Consider the following 24549-nt stretch of genomic DNA (forward strand, 5'->3'; position numbering starts at 1 on the left):
TCCAAGATCAAGATGCTGGCAGATTCCTTGTCTCGTAAGACCTTGTGTTGCAGAAGGCCATCTCTTCACTGTGTCCTCAAGCAGTGGAAGGGGCAAGGCAGCTCTCTGGGGCCTCTTTTATAAGGTCACTAATCGCATTCATGAGGACTCCACCCTCTCGATATAATCACCCCCCAAAGGCCCTGCCTCCTAACACCACCAGAGTAGGGGTTAGGATTTCTGCCCGTGAGTTTTGCAGGGGCACACACGTTCAATCCATAACAATGATATATAAAAGCGATCAAAACCTGCATCTGTTCTGATCCAGTTTTTATAAAAACCAGCAAGCCCCTGTGTACGTGTATCTGGAATGCTTGTATGTATTTATACGAACATGGACAAAGCTTGATAAGCCACGCTGGGTTGCAGACGCTAGTTACGTTGCCATGAGGGTGGAGGGTCTAGACAGAAAAAGAGAGTTAAGAGATAAATTGTTTTGGATAGTAAACCCACGTAGAGTGTGTCTTATTACCAAATGGAGAGAAAAAAAAAAGAACAAAAAAGAAAATCAAACATTAAATGCGTCTTTGAGTGATGATATTGGCTCCCATTGGAACGAAGGTGGTTTTGTGCTTCAATTACCTTTGTATGTTCCAGACTTTTGAAGCATATGAATCATAAGAAATCTGTGAGCAGAGAGGAGAGTAGAAATTATGATCTTCACTAGTACGGTCTTGCACCACAGTGACAGGAGGTCACAGCTGACTTTCACGAGAGCACGGGGTGAGGAGTTACCTTTTGCCCACATGATGTTGGAACCCAACATTTCAAGCCAGCATTTCCCTCACTGGATGTTCAGACTTGCCGTATCACGCCAAGGGTTGGGAACCTTCAGCTCTCAGATGCCCCCTAGCCCGTTCCTCCCTTTTATTTATGCTGGAATGTCTTGGTGAGGACATCGTGGCCTTTTCATATTGAGATGCAAAGCATGAAATGTGATCATTCCGTGAAATGTTCAAATCTAACATCTTCCTCCGAGCTATAAGTATCTGCCACATGAATCCTTATTTCAAGGCCTATAAAACAACAAATGCATTTGCACAACACAGAAAGCCACAGTCGTTTGATGTGTTGTTTGACTCTTGCAGCGAGACCGCAGAAGGGTCATTTCGCAAAACATTTCGAGGTCTTCATCAGTTTTCCCAAGGGCCTCTCATTATCCTTTGACATTCAAGTAGAATTCTCTTTTGAAGAGCTTAGTGGGGCGTCACCTAGTTTCCCTTCTACCTTCCTGTCTTCTTGGGTGAACTCTTTGAACTCTGCCTGCTTCTCACCCAACAAAACCACGTGTGTGATCTGAGTGGTACTTTCCAACACTCCACGAACTCCTGCATCTTCTGGAAGGTGTGCAATTCCCCTTTGCAACCGGTGTGCATCGTACTTCCCCCGTACTTGTCCCTTCTCCTGATCGATCGGGGTATTGACACATAGGATGGCATTGCCCCGGAAGGGATGCCCGAGTGGGAGATGACCTTTGTAAGTGGACACTTTGTGAGTGAAATTATGATGATGGTTTCTTCAACCCTAACAGTCGCTAGGAGGATTTGGATAATGGAGTCTTAGAGGAGGAGAGCTCTTCCTCCCCCACCACTAGTATCACAAAGGTTGTTACTCTTGCCATGGTTATAACCAGGCTCCCTTGGTGTTTGGTACGCCCCGGGCTCTGTGCTGCTGCCTTACCTGTTTCCTGACTTAATCCTGTTAGGTGCCAGGCACTTCTGGGGGCAGTGGAGACGCAGCTATGATCAAGACAGACCAGGTCTCTATCTACTTGCGCTTACGTTCTAATGGGGAAGAAGCAAGCAAGCGATGAATGAATGAGATCATTTCAGAGACTATGGAATGCTCTGCAGAGTCCAGAGAGGGAAGGGGGGTGAGTAGGAGGGTGACTTCAGAGAGGGTGGTCAAGGAAGACCTGACCTGAGACCTGAATGATAAGCAGGTAGCCATGGGAAGAAAGATCAGAAGGGAAGCATTCCGACTAGTGCAGAGGGCTTCAGGTGGGGACGAGGTTGGTGTGTCGAGAGGAGGAACACGGGATGAGCTGAGGGTCTAGCTGGTGTCCTCCGTGGTAGAGTCTGGGCTGGATTTCAGTGGTGCTGAGGCCCCTCTTTGGGTAGTTTTATGTAGATGAATGACATGATCTAATTTTTATTTAAAACAAAACAGAATCACACAGCAATGTTTCCCAGATGTGAGAACACACAGGCTTTTTTGTTGTTTTCGTGCATAGTGTTTTCTTGAAAATCCACTAATTCCATTAACCAAACTTTGCTTTGTTCCCTCCCTCTCTTCTGTTTTTGCTTCTACTCCAACATGTCAGGGGGTTGAGCTTTGGAATCAGGCAAAACATGGGCTCACATCCTGCCTCCACCCTTAATACACCACTGTATTTAATATTTCAGAGTCCAACCGAGGTCCTCTGCTCCACCATCTAAGTTCTAAACAATTAAAAAGCCACTTGAAAAGTGACCTTACTTCTCAGAGCCTTGGTTTTCCCATCTGTAAAATGGGGGGGGGGGTGTGATGATAGTCCCTAACTTATACCCTTCCTGTTATACATAAATAAAATGCTTCTCATTACATACAGCATTTACCATAATGGCTGGCATATGGGAAACGTCCACTAGATGTTAGAGATGGTGTTTACAGTGGCAGCAAGTGAAAATTTCAAAACTCTGGCACATGAAAAAAAAAAAAAAAAACAACCCCAAAGATAATCCTTCCTCACAAAATCTGAAAAGAGACTGTGTGTGTGTGTGTGTGTGTGTGTGTGTGTGTGTTTAAACATACAGTAGAACTTTGAGGAAGCAGCTGTTTTGACTGAAAATACTTGCTACTTAGAAAATGATAAGCATTCCTGAAACTTCTCTGGCCCAGATTCTTAGATTTCTGAAGAGAAGTTAATTCCTATCATTACTACTTTTGAACGTCTTTCCAGAGCACTCAAGTTTGTAGGTTAAACCATTGGAATAATTTTTTTTCTTATAGCCTATGTTTAGAAATATGAAATAGTGATTAGAGTAATAATACATATAGAACACACACACATACACACAAAACCTAATTTTTATTGAGGATCCACCACATACCCACAAGCAGTAAAGCACTTTGTAGGAAGTATTTCGTTTAATCCTAAAAACTCTTTGAAGAAAGCACTATTATTTTCTTGCCCATTTTATAGGAAAATTGAGGCATAGAGATATAAAGTAATTCACCCAGATCACAGTCAGATCTTCCTCAACTTAAGATGGGGCTACCTCTTGGGGCGCCTGGGTGGCCCAATCAGTTAAGTGCCCAACTCTTGACTTCGGCTCAGGTCATGATCTCGCAGTTTATGAGTTCAAGCTCTGCATCAGGCTCTGCGCTGACAGCATGGAGCCTGCTTGGGATTCTGTCCCCCTCTCTCTTCCCCTCGCCTGCTTGCTCTCCATCTCCCTCTCAAGATAAATAAAAATAAACCTAAAAAAAAGATAAATCCATTGTACACCGAAAATGTATTTACTATACCCAACCTACTGACCATCATAATTTAGCCTAGCCTCCCTTAAACGTGCTCAGAGCATTGCCATTATCCTGCCGTTTGGTAAAAACATCTCACACAAAGCCTATTTGGTAATAAAGTGTTGATTATGGCACGAAATGTGCTGAAAACTGCAGTGGAAGGGAGAGACGGGGTGGCTCTGTGGTAGGATGGTTGTCAGCCTACGGGTTGTTGACCTTCATGATTGCGTGGCTGTCGGGGAGCTGCCTCTGTCCAGCATCAGGAGAGAAGGGCGCCCCCCGTGTCGCTAGCCCAGCAAAAGATCCAGGTTCAAAATTCCAAGTACAGTTTCTATTGAATGAGAATCACTTTTGCAACTCTGTAAAGTCGAAAAACACAAGTCCGATCGCTGCGAGTCGAGGACCATCTGTATTTAAATATTTTTTTAAATTTGTTTTAATGTTTATTTTTGAGAGAGAAGGAGAGACAGAGCATGAGCAAGGGAGGGGCAGAGAGAGAGGGAGACACAGAATCCGAAGCAGGCTCCAGGCTCTGAGCTGTCAGCACAGAGCCCGATGCGGGGCTCGAACTCACGGACCGTGAGATCATGACCTGAGCCGAAGTCGGACGCTCAACCGACTGAGCCGCCCAGGTGCCCCAAAGACCATCTGTATTTAATATTTTAGAGTCAAACCGAGGTCCTCTGCTCCACCATCTAAGTTCTTAACAATTATGCTGAAAAGCCACTGGAAATAAGTTTTCAATCACATGTCTGCATAAGATGGCTTTCTTCTAAAAAGCCACACACATAATACCAAATGTATTTTCTGCAGTAGAAAGATCAAAATTTTCAACCCTCCTAGATAGTTGGGGTCTGTCATGTGCGTTCCTGCTTGATTCCTTTTTATCTTCCTTAAACTCTTACTCATTTTTTTCATGGAAAGTAAAATCTCTTTGGTATGTCATCTGTTTGTCTGCTTTAGGAGAAAACTTTTTATTGGAACCAGATTCGGGATGGGCTTCTCTCAAGATTTTTCATAGGAATTGAAAGCTGAGTTCCGATCATCTAGAAGGCACTGTTCAATTCTTTCCATAATAATGTGAGGACGCCATGTAAACAAAAATTATCTTTGCAACGGTATAAAGCCTGTAACTCCGATGGATTTTCTTCCTATTCACAGATCGGATGTGTGTGTGCGTGCGTGTGTGTGTTGTGTGTGCATTTAAGTCGATATCTTAGGAAATATTTTCTTTCTTTTTTTTATTTTTTAAAAAACAATTTTTTAATGTTTATTTATTTTTGAGAGAGAAAGAGCATGAGCGGTGGAGGGGCAGAGAGATAGAGGGAGACACAGAATCCACGGAATCAGAAGCTGGCTCCAGGCTCTGAGCTGTCAGCACAGAGCCCAATGTGGGGCTTGACCTCACAAACTGCAAGATCATGACCTGAGCTAAAGTCAGACACCTAGCTGACTGAGCCACCCAGGCACCCCATGGAAATATTTTGTTTCTAATGTTTATTGAAGGTCTCAAGAGGTTGCAATCTCTCTCCCAAAGTGGATTTTTCCCCCTTCACTTTAAATGCAAAGACAAAGAGTTGGTGGCTCTTCTATCCAGTTCCTTGGAACTTACTTCCTTGTTTCATTCTCCTTATCCTCCTTCCTCCCAAGTAAATGCCTCCTAGACAGACTTGAAGAGCCTGGAGACAACTTCCCAAGAAGAAGATTGCCAGCCGTTACTTCACGAGTGGAATGGGTACTGGCCAATTCTCTGAAATTCTCTCCAAGTCACTGAGTATATACTTAATAGAAACTGGCATAAAGTGAAAAAAAGAAAAAAAAAAGATCTGTTGGCCACGTAACGGTAAATTTCACCTTCAGGCACAGCTGGATCCAGGTGTTCAAATGTCCTCATCGGGCATTTATTCCCTGAATCTTTTGACTCTGCTTTCATCTGTGTTGGTTCTCAGGCAAGTACTTGTGAATGTGATGGCCAGGGCCACCCCTAACAGATGCACCCCCGCTGGTTTGCCAACCCAAGCCTAAAGGGTGTAACTCTGTTCTAATGGGTTCAGCAAAAGCCACAGGATTATTCTAGCTTAGATCACAGGCCCTCCTGGGAAGTAAGCATTTTAGTAAAGGAACTAGAAGCTCTGGGTGATAGACTTGCATATGCATTCACCAAGTTTGGGGGGCAGACCTTCATTATCGTGGAATGCCCCATCTAGGAAGTGCTAGTTCTTATAAGTTGTAAAACATACTTTTCCCATTCTCTAACATGAAGAGCTATATAGTTTTCATCTACTGTGATTTGTAAATGCACTGAGGTGCAGCCTAGATACCTGGAATGTAAGGAATTTATCCTATATGAAAGCAATATATTGGCACTTTTTAAAAAGTCTATCCAGGGACTACCTCAAACCTAAAAGCTTCTGCACAGCAAAGGAAACCATCAGCACAATAAAAAAGCAACCCACTGAATGGGAGAAAATATTTGTAAATCATATATTCAATAAAGGATTAATATCCAAAATGTATAAAAAACTCAGCTCAGTAGCAAAAAAAAAAAAAAAAAAATCTGATTTAAAAATGGACAGAGAATGTAAATAGACATTTTCCAAGGAAGACATGCAGATAGCCCACCAGCACATGAAAAAGTGTTTGGCATCAATAATTATGAGGGAAATCCAAATAAAAACCACACTGAGATATCACCTCACATCTATCGGAAAGGCTACTATCAAAAGGACAAGAAATAACAAGTGTTGGTGAGGATATGGAGAGAGGGGACCCTTGTACACCATTGGTGGGAATGCACATTGGTGTAGCCACCACGGAAAACAGCATGGGGGTTCCTCAAAAAATTAAAAATAGAACTACCATATGATCCAGAAATCCCACTTCTGGGTATTTATCCAAAGGAAATGAAAGCCCGAATTCCAAAAGATACCCGCATCCCCATGTTCGTTGCAGCATTATTTACAACAGCCAGGATATGGAGACAACCTAAGTGTTCATCAATAGATGAATGGGTAAAGATGTGGTATATGTGCGTGTGTGTGTGTGTGTGTGTGTGTGTGTGTGTACATATATATATATACACACATATTATATACCTACATATATATACATATTATATATATATATACACTATATATATATATATATACAGATATATATATATATATATATAGTGTATATATGTATATATAACCAATACTACTTGGCCATAAGAAAGAAGAAAATCTTGCCATTTGCAAAAACGTAAATGGCCCTTGAAGATACTGTGCTAAGTGAAATAAGTCAGACAGAGAGAGACAAATGTCATAGTCATGTATATGTGGAATATAACAGACAAATGGACAAACAAAACTTGCAGATGCAGAGGACAGAGTGGTTGTGATCAGAGGGGTCGGGAGGGTTGGGAGGTGGGTGAACAGGGTGAAGGGGGGGTCAACCGCGTGGCGGCAGATGGTCACCAGACTTGCTGTCATATATACGAACGGTATGTAGTATTAACACCAATATAGAATTATCACGTTGTACACCCGAAACTAAGATAACGATATGGGCCAATTTTTAAAAAGTCTTTCCTGGAGAAGGGTTTTCTTTTCAAAGACTTTTTCCCTGAGCGGGACACTCTCATGTACCGTTAGCTCTTTTGATTCCCGTCTGGAGAGTCAAGAAGAGAGGAAAAAGGGAAAGAGACAGGCTGATGCTCTTGGCAATTCGAAAAGCCCTCCCTTGTTTTGAATCTCAGTCTCTGCCTTTTTGTCAACTGTCTCCTCTTCTCCTGGCATCGGCCATCCCCACAATTCATTTATATTCACTGTGCTGTGTCAGCTGCCCGCCTGGCTTACTCAGCACCCTGACATCTATCACTTCCTTATTCCGGCTCTCCCTCCCGCCTTCTTGCCCTGAGTACGGTTATGAATTCCTAGAGCACAGGAAAGGGGTGAGGAAGAGCTGGGTGACATGCCCAGTGCCCCTACGGGGTGACTTCCTTGAGGTCCGAGATTGTGAGGAATATCACAACCTAGTGCTTGTCACCGTCCTCTGTACCGTCCTTTCCGTGTTCCTCAGAGACAACCCTTCATTCTACCTAGGAATCTGGCTCTCCTCTCTCTCTCTCTCTCTCTCTCTCCCTCCTTTATGTTTGCTCCGGACTCTAGACGCTGGGAGATACCAGAGTTTGGCAAAAACAATTGCTAATAGAAGTGTGTGTGTGTGTGTGTGTGTGTGTGTTTCTCGCGCATATTAACAAGCCGTACGAGCAGACCGAAAGATTCTCCCTTTTCTCTTTCTCTCTTCCTGCAAACAGATACTTTAAAAGTGGCTGGCTGCACCTGTATAAAGCAAACCGCAATGCTGGCAAAGGCATGGGAGAATCCTTCAAGACAATCACAGTGCCTGTCAATCATTCAGCAGTCTGTGTCCCTTAAACATCCGGGCAAATGCTGCAAGGGAGCTGTTAGCATTCCCATCTGAGGGATGAGGAAATTCAAAGGTGTTTGGTGACTTGCCCAAGGTCACACAGCTTATCAGTAGAGAATCTTGATCTTTAACTTTGATTCCAAAATTCGCGGTGTCTCTCCACGCCCCCCCCCCGCCCCCCGCGAATATTGCACTGCTTTAGAAAAGGCAACGAGGAAAGAGAGCAGTTCAATGGGACCCACACAGCGGTCAAAGCAGAAACAGCTGGATGCCAGGGCCCCTCCCCGGAGGGGGCGGAGCCTGCATCCACAAGCTGACCCTATGCCTCTGATTCCGGGCCACCTGAAGTCTAATTGGCCTTCTTGCGTGGACGTTTGTTTTTCCAGCCTTCTGGAAACTTTCCGAGTGCTACTTTTAAAAATCTCCCCTTAGTCTCTGCTAATATAGGCCTCATGGTAAGACAGAGCACAAACCTCAGAGTCAGGTGTCTGTCCCCGACCACACGCGGTTACTTACCAGCTCACTGGGCAGCCGTGGGGAGGTGCATCAACCTCTCTGGTGGCCAGGTTTCTCACTCGTGAATAATGACAGTGACCAACATGCATCAGGCACAGTTCTGTGGGTTTTAAGCATATTAAGTCATGTAACCTTCATAACCAAATTAGGAGGGAAGTTCTACTATTTGCCTGAATTTACCAGAAAATTGAGGCATGGGACGGTTGGGTACCTCAGATGCAGATAGACACTTTAGCTCAGTGGTCCTCAAACGTGAGTGATTTTTGGCCCCCAGGGGACATAGGGGGGCATTTTGGGTTGTCACAACTTGGGGGTGGCCCTGGAATCTATTGGGTAGAGGCCAGGGATGCTGCTAAGAATCCTGCAGCTCACAAGAGGAGCCCCCCTGGCAAAGAATGATCCAGCCCCCGATGTCAGAAGTCAGAAGGTTGAGAAACTTTGTTCTAGCTCCAGAGCCCAAGCTCCCGACCGCTGTGCTGCCTCCCAGCTGATATCGTGACAACTCTCTTCTCTCGGGATCCCTGCAACAGGCCGACAGCGTCATTAACGTGCGTGTCACCGGTGCAGCGCCTGGTGTGGGCTTTCTGCTAACTGGCTTTTCTCCTAGCAAGGTCACAGGAGTTCTAGGTGACCAGGTTCTGCTTTGCAGTGTGACCGGACAGCCACAGAGCCCCGGCTGCATTCTGGCCTTTGTATATCAAACGTTTGGAGTCCATTATCGATCCTTGAATTTCCTCGCCGGGCTGAATAACTGCTGTTTGTCTTTGTGTTTACAGTTGATTTGGGAATAAGTGTCAAGGAGGATAATGCTGTCACTTCTTCCCCCGAGACAATGGAGATGAGCGCTGTTGCGGATGCCAACGGAAAGAATCTTGGGAACGAGGCCAAAGCCGGGGCGCCAGCTGCTAAATCTCGTTTTTTCTTGACACTCGCTCGGCCTGTACCAGGACGTGCTGGAGACCAAGCCACGGATGCATCCACTGGGTCAGTGAAGCTTGATGTCAGCTCCAATAAAGCTCTAGGGAACAAAGAACCAAGTGAGAGCGTGACTCTTCCGGGGGCAGCTGCACGGGGGCACGACCCAGATAAAACCCCGGGGCAGAGCCCAGCCGGGGACGAAGGCGTCTCTGCCACTTGGGGACCAGCGCCCGTCTCACCTGAGTCAGGGGGAGCAGCCCCCGCCAAGCCTAAGGACTCTGGCTTTTTTGACAAACTCTTCAAACTGGACAAGGGACGGGGAAAGGCACCGGTGGACAGCCAACAGGAAGCCAAGAGCGCGGAGCGTCAGGACCAGGCCGAGGAAGTCCCTGGATTGTCAAGGCCGCCCGATGATGTCCCTGCAGAGAGGGTAAGTGCTGATGAGGGACGATCCCTTTTGTTCAGCTCCGTGGGGGGGGAGCTCTGATGGGGTAAGCGGATGGCGTCTATATTGCTCTCCAGTCGCCAAGGGGCCCCGACAAGGTACGCAGCCCTCTAGAACAAATGGCACATTGTAGTGTCCCCCGTGTTCCTGTGGACAGAAACATCTGTTTGAAGAACAATAACAGCTGTGGCATCTGTTTTATGTAAAAGAAGAGAGGAGGTGAGTTACATACAGATGAATCCGTCCTTCCATTTATCAAAGGTAGAGGAAGACAGGTTGCATTTATGATCAATGGAGTCTGGAGGGAAAGGCCTTAGCGGAATAAAAACGGTTCCTAAAAGACTTAAATACCTCGCCTGGCCTCGGTAGCTTGTTTCACAACCAACATGTTTATAGGCTTTTGTTGGAATACATTTCATTTCTTATTTTTAATAGCCTGGATTGATCTTTAACTATCTTTTGCACCAAAGCATGGGTTTAAATAAAGAGCTTTTATAGCTCTGGGCAGACCCTTTTATGTACTAATTATTTTCCCACAAGCTGGGGTCATATCTTTGTAAAAACTAGATATTTTTAAAGGAGGTATTCCACATCAGCTGCTTTCTTTCCTGCACAAAGAAACACGAGTTCTTTTGATCTGAAAAAGAGCATTTGCTTTTTATCTTGAGTTTGTTTGTTTTCGGGCTGAGAAAAGAAACTCCTTCAATGAAGAAGGAAATAAAAGTTGATACACTGTGTTTCAAGGGAAGTTGCTAATAACACTGGCTGTCATGTATTGAGCACTGACAGTATAGCAGGCTCTGTTCTAAGCGCTGTACGGATATATTATTCTCCATAAGGAAAATGAGTATCACCTCAGTCTGTGGTTTCAATGCACGCAGGACCGTGTCAAACATTATACTGTAAATGTCAGGCACCAGCTGTAAGTTCTGGAGAGTTAAAATTGGGGAAAAGTCATCAGGTTCGTGGGTTCAGGCTCTCACTATCAGCATTCTTGATCTTTCTGTAAATTTCTACTGCACAAACTGATTTTCAATTTTTCTTTCAAAAGCTTAAGAACTTGGGGGCGCCTGGGTGGCGCAGTCGGTTAAGCGTCCGACTTCAGCCAGGTCACGATCTCGCGGTCCGTGAGTTCGAGCCCCGCGTCAGGCTCTGGGCTGATGGCTCAGAGCCTGGAGCCTGTTTCTGATTCTGTGTCTCCCTCTCTCTCTGCCCCTCCCCCGTTCATGCTCTGTCTCTCTCTGTCCCAAAAATAAATAAACGTTGAAAAAAAAAAAGCTTAAGAACTTGTCCCGCAAATGCCCGGTTCCCCAAATGCACCAGTTCAGATGCCAATCGAATAGCTTTCTGTATAATTCAAAGTAAGTTTTCAAACACATCCAGGCACCAAATCTTTACTGAGTGGGATGCTGCCGGGTGCAGGTGAGGCCAGGCTACAGTGGAGGCTGGGACAGAGCCCTTGTCCTCAGGGACTTTGGTCCAGGAAGAAATGCGGTACAACCCCCCCCCCCCACCACCACTATTATGGGAGATGTCAAGTGCTCTCGCTGGGGAGGCCGTGTGTTGGGCGGGGTGCTCCAACACAAAGAGAATGGGCCTCCCTGGCTCCCAGAACATTCCATCAAATGTATAAACCGGGAGTTGGAATGTTATTTGTCTTGGGGCTAGAAACTGGTCATCCATATTCATGAATATTTGAGAAACGATTTACTACCTGACTCTGAGTGGAAACTCTTGTTGAGTTCTCATTTATCCATCGTGGGCTCCTAAGGCTGTTCTGAGGTTGTGATTTTTTTTTGAATAATCACGTTTCATTCACTGGGGCATCCAAAACCAACCCATCACTGGAGTCAGGAAAAGATTGAGTTACTTACGGGACAAGGATGAAGGACTGAGCTTTACTCATCTGGAGACAGGTGTCTAAGTAACTTATCCAAATCCCCACCTTAATTAAGAAAACCAGTGTAGCATCTGATACCGGACCTTAAACATTTTTAACCATAAAGCCCCAATGCGGTCAATCCACTCCTGTTCTAAGAAAAGCACAGGGAAGTTCAGACTTGTACTTTACCAACCCAGTGTTTTGTTATTGGAGACCCTTAGGGACAGCACCTCGAATTGAGTGGAGTGAGTTCCAAAATGAGATACAATTCAGAAAATGGGGGCTTGTATGGGGAACATGGCAGGTATCTGATAGAGTCAAGCCCGTGGGTGATATTTTAAAGTTACAGTGACCTCTCAGAAGACCCTCAAACTGTCAGAAAAAAAAAAAGCGAGTCAGCTCCCTGAGATTCACCAATGAGGTTTGCATTTGGTCTTGTTACACTACAAATTTCTATGTTTTTATTGGCAACATCATTGGAATTTAAATATCGAGTACCACCCCGAACTATATGCATGTAACACATGGGAAAGCTAGGCTACGCCATTTATTTCTCCTTTAGTCTGCGAACTTGCGGACATTCAAATACATGCATCTGTAAGGACTGTAAACAAACCACAGCCTCCTGATTATTAAGGTTTCTCATCTGATCCCTGGCTGTACAGACGGCTTTTGGGGGAGGGGGAGGGAGGAGGAGGGATCGATTGTTCTAGGAGTGCAATGAGAGAACCCAGCCCCCGGAAAGTAACACGAATAAAACTTCTCAGCCAATGGCTTTCTTGGTGGGAGTACCACACTATGCATAAATGGCCGTCAATGTATTGATTCAGAATTCTTAGCGTAAATTATGCCTTGGGTTCAGCCACATCAGCTGTCCCCTCCCCACCCACCCACACGAACCTTTCCCCCCTGTCTCACTGCATGCTTCTTCCTGGCTTGGAGTTCCAGCCGCAAACCTGCAGAGCTGTGAATTGGGGGAAGGATGCCCCCATTGCATTCTGGGAGAGGCACACAAATCTTCTGTGTTTTCGGATCGACAATCTTATTTTTGTGCCTCATAAAACTACATTCAGAGCATAGCAGAATTAAAACAAGGCCAGAATTCATGAACAAATGAAGCATTTAGTGCATAGGTCAAAGAAAAGATAAATTATATGCCTGAAAGGTTTCACTGAGCTGTGATTCACACAAACTGTGTTGGCAGGGATGAGATTTGTTTTTTCTTAATTTTTCCAGCCCCTCGACAATTGAACCAGAGCTATAAGATACACACTTAAGAGATTCATTGTCCAAAAAAAAAAAAAAACCCATCATGAAAATTTGATCTTCATCGGTTTAAAAAAACACACTAAGTGTCTGTTGCCAACCAGTAATTCCATAAGTGTCTTTGTGTTGGAGGGAAAGGGGAGGGGCGGGGCTTAACCTGTTACCAAGCACAGATTCAAGAGATCTGAACAAGAAGATGACTTTCTTCTAAAGTTTTATTAAATCCTGCAACTGTTATTTAAACACCAACCTTTGCAAAGGTTTAAAAGATGAATCACAGTCTAGTCCTTCAAAGATCTAGTAAGAGACAAAATTTTTTTTAAGTTTATTTATTTTGAGAGAGAGAGAGAGAGAGCATATGTTCGGGTACACATGCATGCACATGGGGGAGGGGCAGAGAGAGGTGGGGGTGGGGGAGATCTCAAGCAGGATCCTGCACTGCAGGGCTCAGTCCCACAAACTGCAAGATCATGACCTGGGCCAAAATCAAAAGTCGGACCCTTAACCAACTGAGCCACACAGGCGCCCCTTAAGAGACAATTTTTTACGGGAAGTTGTGATAAGTACACTGATCCCCAAATTCATGCAGGCTCCAGATATTAAGAAAAATACTCAGTTTTTGCTTCCTCGTGTCCTTTTCTCTCTTGAACACACTCCATTCAGGCTTTTCTCCTCCACATAAACTGTTCTTGTCAATGTGGCCAGGATGTGGCCTCCCCCAACCCTCAACACGGCTGCCAAGCCCCGGACGTCTCAGGCCTATCCCACTGGACTTGCCAGCCACATCGGCGACCCTTCCTTCTGGAAATATCACCCTCACTTAGTTGCCAGTTTCTCCCCCTCGCTGATTAAGGAGTTCCTCAATCTCTTTTGCTGGATCTTATCTTCTAAACATTGGAGTTCCCCAGAACTGAATTCTTAGACATCGTCTCTGACTACAGTTATTTCCGTAGAGTCCCAAGGGTTTAGATGCAGCCCCCTGCTGACGCACCCCAAGTTCATGTGTATAGCCTACACCTACTCCTCAAGTCCAGCCTTAAATATCCAGCTGCCTCTTGACACATATTCTTGAATTTCGGCATCTCCAGTCAAAGGTTCGTCCGACCTCAATGTGTGCAAAACTGAACTCCTCATTCACACCCAACAACAAGCAACAACATGCCTACCTGTGTGATCTACAGGCTTCCTCATTTCACGTAATGGACACTCCATCCTGCCACTGCTGTTTGGTGGTAGAAGTGGAATGAGAGAACCAAGATTTCCAGAATCCTACATGGTGTAAAGCAGGTATAAAGAAGCCTTGCAATCAAGCAGCTTACATTTCAACTCGGCCTCTGTCGCCTCCTGACTGTGTGACCTTGGACAAGTGACTACACCTCTCTGAGCCTCGGTTTCTTCATCTGTAAAATGGAAATAATAATAGTATTGAGCACAATTTCACATCGTTCACACTTGTGAAAATTAAACGAGATAAGCCATGTGGAGTGAACTTAGCCCAGAGATCTTGCATTTTGAGAAAAAGAAAATTCAGCTATTATTAATATCATGGCTTTCCTTCCCCCCCGCCCCCCACCCACCTATTAATCAACATTTTTGTCTTTTACTCTGCCCTTCTGTAGTCCTCGGCCAAACCTCACTGAGATAGCACAAGTGAGTCTAATTTGAAAGCGAAATCACCAGAGGCGGAAATCTGGATTTGGGTTAAAAACCAAAAAGGTGCAGGAGTTGTAAAGTTATTTTAGAAACAATAGAAGTTCAATACCCTTGCCTACAAGCCGTGGCTTCTTAGTGTCACGTTCAAGGGTCTCTACCAGCTTTCCCCTATCTTTCCAACTATATTTCCCACTATTCTCTTAAATGTACCCAGTCAGAACGGCCCATGTGTGACCTGCTTCTCTGCATTTTCTCCACCTGGCTCTCTTTCTCTCTCTTTATCAAAAATTCATGGGGCGCCTGGGTGGCTCAGTTGGTTGAGCATCTGACTTCGGCTCAGGTCACTATCTCATAGCTCGTGAGTTCGAGCCCTGCGCTGGGCTCTGTGCTGATGGCTCGTAGCCTGGAGCCTGCTTCGGATTCTGTGTCTCCCTCTCTCTCTGCCCCTCCCCTGCTGATGCTCTGTCTCTGTCTCTGTCAAAAATAAATAAACATTAAAAAATTTTTTTCTTTTTAAAATTCACTTCACCTTCAAGTGCCAAGTTCTCCATGAGACTGACCAGATGTCCCCACTCCTGGGTGGTTTCTGGTGACATGAATCCTCTAGTATTTCTTTTTTATATTATAGGCTAAGTCAAATTCTGTTGCGAAATCGCTTTGAAGGAATCATCTTCTTTTTTTTCATGTTTACTTATTTTTGAGAGACAGAGAGAGACAGAGCACAGGCAGGGTAGGGGCAGAGAGAGAGGGAGACACAGAATCCGAAGCAGGCTCCAGGCTCTGAGCTGCCAGCACAGAGCCCAACTCGGGGCTCGAACTCACGAATCACGAGATCATGACCTGAGCCAAAATCGGACGCTCAACCAACTGAGCCACCCGGGTGCCCCCAAGGGATCATCTTGAAACATCAGAGCTTAAGTGGGAATTTCTAGATCTTTACTATTTTCCAGATGAAGAAATCCAAGCTCTAGGGAAACCGAATCATTGACTCCAAGCTATGTAGCTAAAGAGAATTGCCCAACCCCAAAGCCCATACTTTCCACACTCCACATTATGTTTTTACCATTTTTTTGAAACTTGTGCGATAGTGTTGTGACTCTGTGAAATTGAATATTCATCTGAGGATATTTCGATTTAACTTTTTTTAAATGTTAGGGTGTGCAACATTGCAAATGACAAGTTAGTCTCAAATTTAAAAATTTAAAACTCACCTAATTCCAAGGTTTGAGCGCTAAGTGAACTTTAAGCTGTGGTTTTTTATTGTCTGGCCTACCTGTCAGCCACAAGGCCAAGCCATTCCAACAGGCAAAGAGAACTATCCACCCCAAAGACTTTGTCAGTACAGAGGGAAAATCCACCTTAAATTACATAAATTACGGAGTAAGCAGGGTTTTTAGCTCTACTAGTATAATGTTTATAAATTGCATGGATTTAGCACCACAAAACATTTGATATGAAATGTTTTCAGCAGCAGAGGTCATGTGCAAGTGTTAGGACCTTGACTGATCCGGAAAGGAGTTCAGATTCTACCACTTATTAGCTGTGAGGTGGAGTTAATAATAATAATTGCCTCCCTTTTTAACAATTCATTATTCATAGGCTGTGTAGTAAGTATTTTGCATATTTTATCTGCTACCTGCTTTGATTCTTATAACAGTACAACAGGGTAGATGTCTAGAAAACTTTTTTAATATTTATTTATTTATTTTCGAGAAAGACAGAGAGAGAGCAGAGGAGAGACAGAGAGAGAGAGGGAGAGAGAGAGAATCCCAAGCAGGCTCCGTATTGCCGGCACAGAGCCCAATGTGGGGCTCGAACGCACAGACTGGAGATCATGACTTGAGCCGAGGTCAAGAGTTGAATGCTTAACCACTGAGCCACCCAGGTGCCACCCCAAGGTAGATATTTTTATTACCACTTAACAGATGAGGAAGCTAGAGCTCAGAGAAGTGAAGTTAGTGGCAAAACCATAATCATCCACTGGCAGCCATCCGTTCCCAAAGTATGTGTCACTCAGTCATTTCAAAACCTGGTGCTTTCATTCAGAAGAGGAAGATAGTGCCTGAGGGGGTACTGTAAAGGATAGAGGATGATACGGGCGGTCAGTAGCAATGACTCTAAATAAAACAGTATGTTTTCTAAGTCCTCAGAAAGTTAGAAATAAAGAATTACAAAATAGCTCAAATGGTCTTCCAGTATGACGGAGTTTGAGTAGTATATCATTTCAGGTACCTTTGGCTGTGAGTAAAAAAAAAGAAAAGAAAAGAAAAGAAATAGCTTGCCCAATCACTAGTGGCATAGTTAATGAGGAGAATTTATTACTTCTTGAGCATAATAAGAATTCTGGAGGTAAGGGGTTTACGTTGGTTCGACATCTCCCTAGCCCTAGCATGAGTCAGTCTCCAGCACCTGCCATGTATGATTGGCTCGGTACACAGATTTTGTCACTTGTGGCGTCACTTGTGGCTGCCAGAGGTCCAAGTAGTGGACACACACAGTCATAGTGTCCTATGAAAGGGAAGAGAAGTTTCCGAAGGTCGATGGTAGATCCAGTCACATATCTGTGTCAAGGTACAAGGCGGGGCTTGTCAAGTTTCTTCAGCAGCGAACAGACTCTTCAGCAGAGATGATCTGCCATCAATAGAAACCAGATAGATTTTCTCGATCCAACTTTATATCAGGAAATCATCGCGTGAACGGAGCCGACAGAGACTGTTCCGGTGCCTCCCGCCCTCAGGGTAATTTACTTGAATTCACTCATTGCGCAACTGCCTCATTTGACCATGACCCACAGGAAGAAATAGATTTTACACCTTGACCTGATGCACATGCTCATGAATGCAGCAAAGAATGCACAGAACAGTGCTGTTCTTTTTTTAAAAATTTTTTTCGGGGCGCCTGGGTGGCGCAGTCGGTTAAGCGTCTGACTTCAGCCAGGTCACGATCTCGCGGTGCGTGAGTTCGAGCCCCGCGTCGGGCTCTGGGCTGATGGCTCAGAGCCTGGAGCCTGTTTCCGATTCTGTGTCTCCCTCTCTCTCTGCCCCTCCCCCGTTCATGCTCTGTCTCTCTCTGTCCCAAAAATAAATAAAGGTTAAAAAAAAACACATTTTTTAAGTAAATAAAGCTACTTAGGTGACCATCTGGTTAATAAACTCTAAATCGAGCCCGAGAGTCAATCTGTTGGCAGGTGTTGTATACTAAAAACAGGAAGCGTGAATGCTTTCATTCATTCATTCAACAAACATCCAAGTACTTCCTTTGTGTCAGGAGTGATTTTAGGGCAGATAGAAGGGTGTACCTCACGAAAGCTTTCATTCCAATGAAGAGAGCAAGAGCGAATAAGAAAATAAACAAGCAGATAGTTCCAAGGGTAGAAAAGGGGCTATGAATTAAATCGGTAGCGTTTTGAGACAGGAAGTAGATTGGAGAGGTGGCTGATGATTAAACGGGTAGAGGTAGGGCCCAGGAGTTTGGTCTAATCTAGAAATTCAGGAAAAAGGATGGGACTTTTTTTTTTCTCCCTTTCTGCACAAGGCCAAACCATTCTTAGAAGGTCTACAACCTAATTTTGGCAACATGCAAAACAGTTTTCTTGTTACTGAGAAGTGTTTGTTAAGCAGATGACAAACATATTCTAGGCTGTGGGTCATTAGCTTTTAGATTTTGAAATACTTTTTTTTTTTTTTTAAGCTGGATGTCTTCCCTGTAATAAATATGAAATGCCATGATCACTCTGGAACTTGTACATGTTGAAACTGATCGTGGAACAGAAGAATCTTCCACAAATCCCTTTTGCCCGATGTGACTTGCCCTGGGAATGCCTCCCCACCCACGCTTTGCCCACCGCAAATGTATTTTTCCATTTTATATCATACGCAGTGGCCTTTAAGCAGATGCCGAGTCGTGCGTCCTTAAGAATATCCCCAAAGCAATGACTGCTGAGGACAAAAAGAAGGAGAAGCAGGAAAAGACCATTTCATTGCTTAATTCTCTACCCACATTTCACTTGCCATTGGAAATCAAGTTGACAAATTCACTTACCCCTCAAGTAGAGAGAAGTTCTGAGAGAAAATGGAAAACCCTTATTCACAGGAAGCAGGTGTGAATTGCTTTCTTTGATAGATTTCTTTCCACCCTCCGTCTCTGACCACAATACACAACCGCTTTATTTAATCTTATAAATACAATATCTCTGCATCAGTCAACATGACGGATTAATGAGGCTGTACTACGTATAGGTGCTGTGTTTGGCTTTTGCTGCCGAGATACGAGATGAGTTCTTAATACCCTGAGGTTAGGTCTACAGAGTATTAAAGCAGGTGGTGATCTTACGATTTACAATAAAGAGCATCACGCTGGATAGCTGGTCCAGCCTAGCCCGATTCAATTAGTGTAAGCGGATAAAATGAACAATATGGCCTCTCTTCTCCCAAAAAGGGGGTTGGAAAATGGATAAGTGGAACGTTTTTAGATCTGTGTCATGCAGCTTAAATTCTCCTCTTCGAAAACATGCCAGAAGACAAAGAAAAGACAGCTTTCACGTTTCCATACCTTTATATTATTTTATATTGCCCTCTGACATCTTTGATAATTTCTTAATCAACTCCCCGGATCATTAGGAAGCCTGTTTCAACCACGGCACTTTAACAGTACACAATTTTAAAGTCTCAAAGCAGCGTGCGTTTGGAATGAGCAGTTTGACGTCTCGGAATGTATTGAGAAAATGGGCAAAATTTTATCCGCAAGACTTTTTTCTTTTTTTAATTCCAGCAACGTCTATAAGGGCAACGTGGGGAGGATCGAAAAGATCCAGTGAAACCGTTGTTCTGTTGATTACGGCACACCCTTGCACTGGACATCAAAGGCCGGCATGACATAGGGCTGGAATGGGCGACCTGTGAAGGGCAATGTTAAACGAGGAGAGCGGGTTTCAAAATAGGAAAAGATCCCCTTAGGGTAAAAAGCGTGTGTGCCCGCCTGCCCACACATATTCATCCTTCCGGAACCCAAAGAGGGGTGTGGAATGAAAAAAACTGCACATTGTGAGTAGCAGTCTGTCGCTTTCAGTAACGGGATGATGGGTGCACTTTACATTTTTACTCCGCTCATCTATATGCACTGCCTGGTAAGGTTACACAGGACCACAGTCTAGGAAATTTCCCGATCCCTCCACTAGGCTGCGCTGTGAGGCTTGAGGGCCACCCCCCCCCCCCACCCCCCCACCCCGGGGTTGCACCACAACCCGGAGAAAGGCTGCTGGTAGTGACAGTTTGCACTAGGTTATTTTTTCTTCACGGTAATTCCGGAACTCTGCAATTCAGAGCTAGTGTGCCAATTCCTTGTTCAGAAATAACCCCCACTTATTAAATCCGCTTACAACGAGGGCGTAGTTACCTCCAGTAGGGGATGAGCGAGAGGAATTTTGCGGTATCGGATGGGCAGTCTTTGAAGCCCTTCCGTGATTCGCATTCCTTAGGCGCTGTGTTCTTTCCCTGTTTTTGCCAAAGCTCAAACGGTGCGAAGGCATTTCTTTACCAGCTGATGTGAATTTGGGCAGGAATCATGGGAAAAATAAAAATTAGCTACAATGATAGACTCTCCTTAGGTGGCTTGGAGCTTCCTAGTAACACAAAGGAAATGTATATGATATAGACATATATGATATATGCAATATAGACGTATATAACATATGTAGTATATATGTACCCCGATTGGCTTAGGAAAATTTGAAGTTCCACAAAAACGTTTTCCGTAGACTTCGGTTTTGCAGTTCCTTCCTGCTTGTTGATTCATTTGCTTTCCCTTTTAGGCAAAAGGCAAGATAAATTCTACCTTCAAGAATTAACCACATTCCATTTTTCTCCCTCCATCTGACAATGGCTCCATGCAGGTGACGGGGCTCTCAGAAGAAGACGGTCTGGAGACCATTGCTGCCTGGCACACGATGCCCTTTGTGCTGTCGGGGCATCCAAGTGGGAGAGGAAAGAGACCTTTCCCTTTTATCCTAGGCAGCATGTGGCTCAAATTTCTAACAGATGGAAAGGAATGGAGTAATGGGTTTCTGTACCATTCGGTGTTTTCCAGACAAATTTTCCTGTGTTAAAGTGTACGCTAAGTGCCGATTCCAGGTATAGCATTCGAACCGAAACCAGTGACATGCCGTCAGAGGTAAAGCTAGAAGAGGGAGACATTTATCACTAATAGCTCCAGACAAGGCTTTTATGGCCTTGACCCCTCTGCCTTATGTTTTCACTTTGACGATGTAGGCCTTGCTTAAAGAGGCTGAAATCCAGTTGACAATTTACAGTTGAAGGAAGGTGCCAGAAGTTCCATATGGGTTTTATTATAGACAATCAAATTATGATAAGGCGGCATTATTTTTCAATATGACAAATTGTGATCACTTAACTAGTGTTCCTGTCTGTTTGCCCTTTGAAGGCAACGGCAAGGGGGGAACCTAGGCTTCTTCCACATGGATGAAAAACAAGCTGACAGCATGAACACCTGTTTGTATGAAAGAAGTTTCCAGATATTTCCTGAGGAACGTTTGTGCTTTGGTCTAAAATGTCTGGTGCTGAGAATGATCTGGAGGCCTGATGAGAATAGCAAAGACATATTCGTAGTTAGGAGCACAGATCATTCCACAAATAACTCAATATTTGAGGCATCATCTTCCCAACTGTGTTTAGTTTCACCCTCTGAGTGTTTGGGTTTTTGGTTTTTTGTTTTTTTTTTTTTTTTTTTAATTTGGTATTAGTCGCCTACGTTTTAATTTTGGTTGTTATAGGTCATACCCGGCTCAAAATAAGAAAGTGTAAGACGGTGTGCTTGTGACCCAGTGCTACTCCTGTAGATAACTGCTGTGTGCATTTTTGAATGTATCTTTCCAGGGTTTCTTTGGATGTACGTAAGCAAATACAAGCGTAAATTCTTATTCCTTTCTCTTTACACAGAAAATAATATAATACACCCTCTGTTCTATTCCCCGCTTTTTTTTCCCCAGTCGACACTGTATCAATATCTGTACACCCTCCCCATTTCTAACACTTGTGTAGTAATCCACTGTGTGGATGTGCGATGATCTATTTCACCAGGATGCTGGGAATGACGTTGGGCTGGTTTCCAAACATTGGCTAATTGCCTCACTGCGGTGAATGGCCTCATGCCTCTGTGTATTCACACGTGTGTGAACTGACTTTTAGAGTCAACTCTTAGAAGTGGAATTGCTAGGGGTGCCTGGGTGGCGCAGTTGGTTAAGCGTCCGACTTCAGCCAGGTCACGATCTCGCGGTCCGTGAGTTCGAGCCCCGCGTCGGGCTCTGGGCTGATGGCTCAGAGCCTGGAGCCTGTTTCCGATTCTGTGTCTCCCTCTCTCTCTGCCCCTCCCCCGTTCATGCTCTGTCTCTCTCTATCCCAAAAATAAACGTTGAAAAAAAAATTAAAAAAAAAAAAAAAAAAGAAGTGGAATTGCTAGAGAAAAGAGTCCGTTCTTTTGAAAATTATTGGTAGGGGCTCCTGAGTGACTCAGCCGGTTGAACGTCCAACTTCGGCTCAGGTCATGATCTCATGGCTCGTGGGCTTGAGCCCCACGTTGGGCTCTGTGCTGACAGCTCAGAGCCTGGAGCCAGCTTCGGATTCCGTGTCTCCCTGTCTGTCTGCCCCTCCCCGACTCATGCTCTGTCTCTCAAAAATGAATAAAAACTTAAAAAAATTAAAAAACATATTGATAGATAATGCCAAATTGCCCTCAATCAGGACAGAATTAATTTATATTCCAATCATCACTTACAACAGTGCCTGCTTCCCAAACCAGCCTCCCAATGGAATGTTTTCAAACATTTGGATTTTTTTTGTAAATCTCAATCTTTCCTTTTATGGCTTCTGGATTTTGAGTCATAGTTACAAAAGCCTTCTCAACGCAAAATTATAAAAGATATACTTTTTTTGGTGTTTTCTTCTAGTGTTTTTATCCATTTGGATTTTGTCCTGGTGTAGGATTGAGTTAGGACGCCGTGTTAATTGGTTTTCAGATGACCACCTCGTTGTCCCTCTCTCTTTTATTGAACACTCCTTCACTTCAAAGAGATCTGAGGTGGGGCGCCTGGGTGGCGCAGTCGGTTAAGCGTCCGACTTCAGCCAGGTCACGATCTCGCGGTCCGTGAGTTCGAGCCCCATGTCAGGCTCTGGGCTGATGGCTCAGAGCCTGGAGCCTGTTTCCGATTCTGTGTCTCCCTCTCTCTCTGCCCCTCCCCCGTTCATGCTCTGTCTCTCTCTGTCCCAAAAATAAATAAACGTTGAAAAAAAAATTAAAAAAAAAAAAAAGAGATCTGAGGTGTCATTTTTATCACACGCTAAATTCTCACATATCTTTGGGTAAGTCGTGTTGCACAGCAAGGAAAAGAAATAGACGAGAGAAACTAAAATAGGAAAACCCTTGGTAGAAAGATATTTAAGTAAACACCGGAAGAAAGGGAGTTGTTTAAGGCAATGTAGAAGACAGCCTACACGTTTTTTGCTTCTGGAATAATTTGGGCTCGGAGTCAAACTCCAGCTCTACTCTATGACCATACACAAGTTACTTATTGTTGTCACGCATCAATTTTTTCATCAGTAAAAAAAGAAAAATGCGTATAGGACATACTTCATGAAATCGTAAGAACTAAATGGGGCCTTTTAAACTAGTTTCTTAGGGCTGGACACATAAAGCTTGGCCATTTTTATTATTTCCATAGGCATTTCTTTTCCTCATTATACATTCCTCAAAGAATTCATGGCTGCAAAATATTCCATCACATGGAACGTATGTTAATTCCTACATGTAGAAATAAATGTAGGCTAATGTAGCTTAGAGGTTAATCTCACGTGTTAATGCCACATGCTAATTTATCGATCTATTCCAGAATTGTTGGACTTTTTATTGGTTCTTCATTCTTACTCTTCCAGAACTACCCTACAATGCTTTTTTAAAATTTTTAAATCTTGGAGCACCTGGGTGGCTCAGTTGGTTAAGCATCTCACTTTGGCTCAGGTCATGACCTCACGGTTCGTGAGTTCGAGCCCCGCGTCAGGCTCTGTGCTGACAGCTCAGAGACTGGAGCCTCCCTTGGATTCTGTGTGTCTGTCTCTCTCTGCCCCTCCCCCTCTCATACACACACACACACACATTCTCTCTCTCTCTCTCTCTCAAAAATAAATAAACATTAAAACAATATACTTAATTTTTTTTAATCTTGAAATTATAGATTCATATGTAGTTGTAAGAAGTAATACAAAGAAATCCCTTCATCCAGGGTCCCTCAGTGGTAACATCTTGTGAGACTGTGATACAATAACACAACCGGGATATTGACATTGATACAATCCCATGGAGAACATTCCCACCAAGACAAGGACACGTCATGTTGCCCTTTTATAGGCACATCCCCTTCCCTACCGTATCCACCCCTCTGTTAACTTCTGGCAACCACTCATCTGTTCTGTCTTTCTATAGTTAGGTCATTTCTAGAATGGTATGTGTACTCTTGGGACAGGCAGGATCCTCTGAAGACTCATCAAGGTCATGGACGCTATTACTTGATACTGTTCCTCTCCTTCCTTTTTTGTTGCTGAATACCCTTCCATGCTACAGATAGACCACATTGTCTTTAACGGTTCATTCATTGAAACACATCTGGTTGTTTCCAGTTTGGGGCTATTCCAAACTAAGTTGCTATAAACTTTCCTGTGGAGGAAAGTGTGAATATATGTCTTCATATATTTTTTGTGAATATATGTCTTCATTTTACTGGTGAGAAAAAACCCAGGAGTACAGTTGTTAGGTTGTATTGTAGCTGTGTAGTGAGTAAGAAACTGCTAAACCCTTTTCCAGACAGGCTGTATCATTTTATGTGCCCACCAGCAAGCAATGTGTGTGC

The 24549-nt window shown here is 44.0% G+C and overlaps 1 protein-coding gene across 10 annotated transcripts in view; it reads left to right on the forward strand.

The window, feature by feature from the left end:
* The window catches only part of BCAS1 (brain enriched myelin associated protein 1), a 101260-nt gene that overhangs the window by 26610 nt on the left and 50101 nt on the right, over positions 1-24549 (forward strand). For all 10 annotated transcript variants that reach the window (XM_045444179.1, XM_045444181.1, XM_045444186.1 and 7 more), the window contains exon 4: positions 9249-9820. In XM_045444179.1, the coding sequence (XP_045300135.1) occupies positions 9249-9820 (572 nt within the window). The remainder of the gene's footprint in view (positions 1-9248; positions 9821-24549) is intronic.

This window comes from Leopardus geoffroyi, chromosome A3, assembly GCF_018350155.1.
Source record: "Leopardus geoffroyi isolate Oge1 chromosome A3, O.geoffroyi_Oge1_pat1.0, whole genome shotgun sequence".
NCBI classification, from domain to species: Eukaryota; Metazoa; Chordata; class Mammalia; order Carnivora; family Felidae; genus Leopardus; species Leopardus geoffroyi.